This window comes from Papilio xuthus, unplaced genomic scaffold, assembly GCF_000836235.2.
Source record: "Papilio xuthus unplaced genomic scaffold, Pxut_1.1 DF827714.1, whole genome shotgun sequence".
Taxonomy (NCBI): Eukaryota; Metazoa; Arthropoda; class Insecta; order Lepidoptera; family Papilionidae; genus Papilio; species Papilio xuthus.
This window is the reverse complement of record NW_013530935.1, coordinates 86340-88669: the sequence shown is the minus strand read 5'-3', so window position 1 is coordinate 88669 and position 2330 is coordinate 86340. Positions and strand designations below refer to the sequence as shown.

The following is a 2330-nucleotide window of genomic DNA, read 5'->3' as shown; positions in this document are numbered from 1 at the left end:
TTCAAAGACTCTATTTTACAATACTAAACAGCGTATACTGTACATTAATTTATGTATATATTACTGCAGTAAAACTTTGCAACGAATTTTTTTCATCAAAATATATAATAACACAATTTGAGGACCAAATACTAATGCGTGAAATGAAATTTTATAAACTGTCATTAAAGTTGGCAGTTGACAGGATGACAGATTTGACATAGAGCTTGTCAAATCCATTTGTTGACTTCCATTGGATACTGATTATTTATTATTTGAATTGATGATTTAAAGTTGATTTTGCAGCCTGAATTCATATTTCTGTCTTTTGGTAAAAGTAACAATTAAAATATAAATATGATTGGTGTAAGGTCGAACACTTTCAATGATAATTCTGGAGAACCAGAACAAGATGCTAATTCTGCATTAACGGAATTGGATAAAGGTTTGGTATAAGTGTTTAATAACAGTGCATAAACAATATTATGTAGGATATATGCATATTAATCAATGATTTTACAGGTCTGAGATCTGGAAAGGTAGGAGAACAATGTGAAGCCATTGTTAGGTTTCCTCGTTTATTTGAGAAATATCCATTCCCCATACTTATCAACTCTTCGTTCTTAAAGTTAGCCGATGTGTTTCGTATGGGTAATAATTTCTTGAGGCTGTGGGTACTGCGTGTATGTCAACAAAGTGAGAAGCATTTAGACAAGATTCTAAATATAGATGAATTTTTGCGACGGGTGTTCAGTGTACTTCATTCAAATGACCCCGTGGCGCGGGCATTGGCACTGCGCACGCTTGGCGCAGTGGCGGGCATTATTCCGGAGAGACAGAATGTGCACCATGCCATCAGGCGGGGACTCGAGAGCCATGACAATGTGGAGGTTGATGCTGCTATATATGCAACAACTAGATTTGCTGCACACTCTAAGTAAGTAAAGCTGAACCATTGAGGTCTTGGAAGCAATAACAATGGTAAATTTGAATGAGAAAGTAATTTTAAAATGTATTGTATCTGTTTAAATAATCCTCTGTATAGTGCATTTGCAGTAGCGATGTGCAACAAGTTATCAGACATGGTGGAGTGTGAGAGCACGGCCGCAGACAGGAGAGCAAAGCTGGTTCGCGCCCTTAGAACTGTCCATGGTGGAGGTAACACCATACTGACATTTATTTATTAAGTTTTGTTACCAGGAGGGCAATTGTGAAAGTATTGTGTGTGAATGCATCACAGCGGTGCGGGCGCAGGGTGTGCTCAAGCTGTTGCACTCCCTGCTGGAGCGCTTCCCCTCCAGCAGCTCAGTTCGCGCCGCCATCTCTGCGCTTACCGCCATTGCCGCAGACACCGTCGTACACGTGCCCGATCAGGTCACCTCCTCCTCATTGTTTATTTGTGATTTTTTTTTATATTATAAGATGGCAAACGAGCGAGCGGCCACCTGAAATCGCTGAAATAGCGAAGTGACCGTTGCCCATAGACATACGCAATTGCATATGCGTTGCCTACCTTTAATCGTCGGAGGAGAGGATGCACAGAATGAAAACATTTTCCCCTTCCATGCATCCTCTCATCCGGAAAGTCCACTTCCACTTCCCATCCTTTCCTTATGAGAAAAAGGGTGGGAACGGAAAGTGGACTAAATTTGGCCTTCGGGACGCACACTCATCAGACGAAACGTGGAATTGCTTCCACTTGACGCCTGTCTTCTGTGTGGTCGTGGTAGTTCACCGGGCGAGCCGGGTCGATTCGTGCGAAGATGTTAAAGCGGGCTCTACCACTGTTAAATGTAAATTCAGAAACACATTATTACCATGCAAAGTGTAAGTTTGCTGCATCATTATCTATAAGTATGTAATGCATATATCAACAATTAGCATTTGTACCAGGTGGAACTCCTGCTAGGTATCACAGCAAAGGAGGCGCGCAGTGCGGTGCGGCGCGCGGCGCTGGCGGGGCTGCAGCGGCTGGCGGAGCACGCGGCGCTGTGGCCGGCGCACTGCCTGCAGCGGCTGGCCGGCGCCGCCGCCGACTGCCGCGACCCCCGCGACGCCATGCTCTGCCTGCGCGTCATGCAGGTGCCGCCTCGCACGCAGCACGCAGCACGCAGCATCGGCTCGCAGCACGCAGCGTCATCATCTTCGTATGTGCAGACCCTGGTGCGGTGCCCGGCGGTGTGCGCGGCGGCGGGCTGGGGCTGCGGCGCGGGCGCGGGCGGCGGCGCGCTCAGGCACTACTGCTTCGAGGCCACGCTCAGCGCCGACCTGCGCCGCGCCGCCACCGCCGCCTTGGTGCTCACGCGTCTCGTCGTGCACTGGTAACTCCTCGCACCCACCCTCACCCTCAC

General features: G+C 47.7%; 1 protein-coding gene across 1 annotated transcript in view; it reads left to right on the top strand.

The window, feature by feature from the left end:
- Positions 1–214: 214 nt before the first annotated feature.
- Positions 215–2330, top strand: part of INTS7 (Integrator complex subunit 7) — a 4932-nt gene continuing 2816 nt past the window's right edge. The window contains exons 1-6 of the mRNA XM_013310355.1: positions 215–424; positions 502–916; positions 1025–1137; positions 1220–1353; positions 1873–2061; positions 2137–2300. Coding sequence (XP_013165809.1) covers positions 337–424; positions 502–916; positions 1025–1137; positions 1220–1353; positions 1873–2061; positions 2137–2300 — 1103 coding nt within the window. The 5' untranslated portion in view covers positions 215–336. The remainder of the gene's footprint in view (positions 425–501; positions 917–1024; positions 1138–1219; positions 1354–1872; positions 2062–2136; positions 2301–2330) is intronic.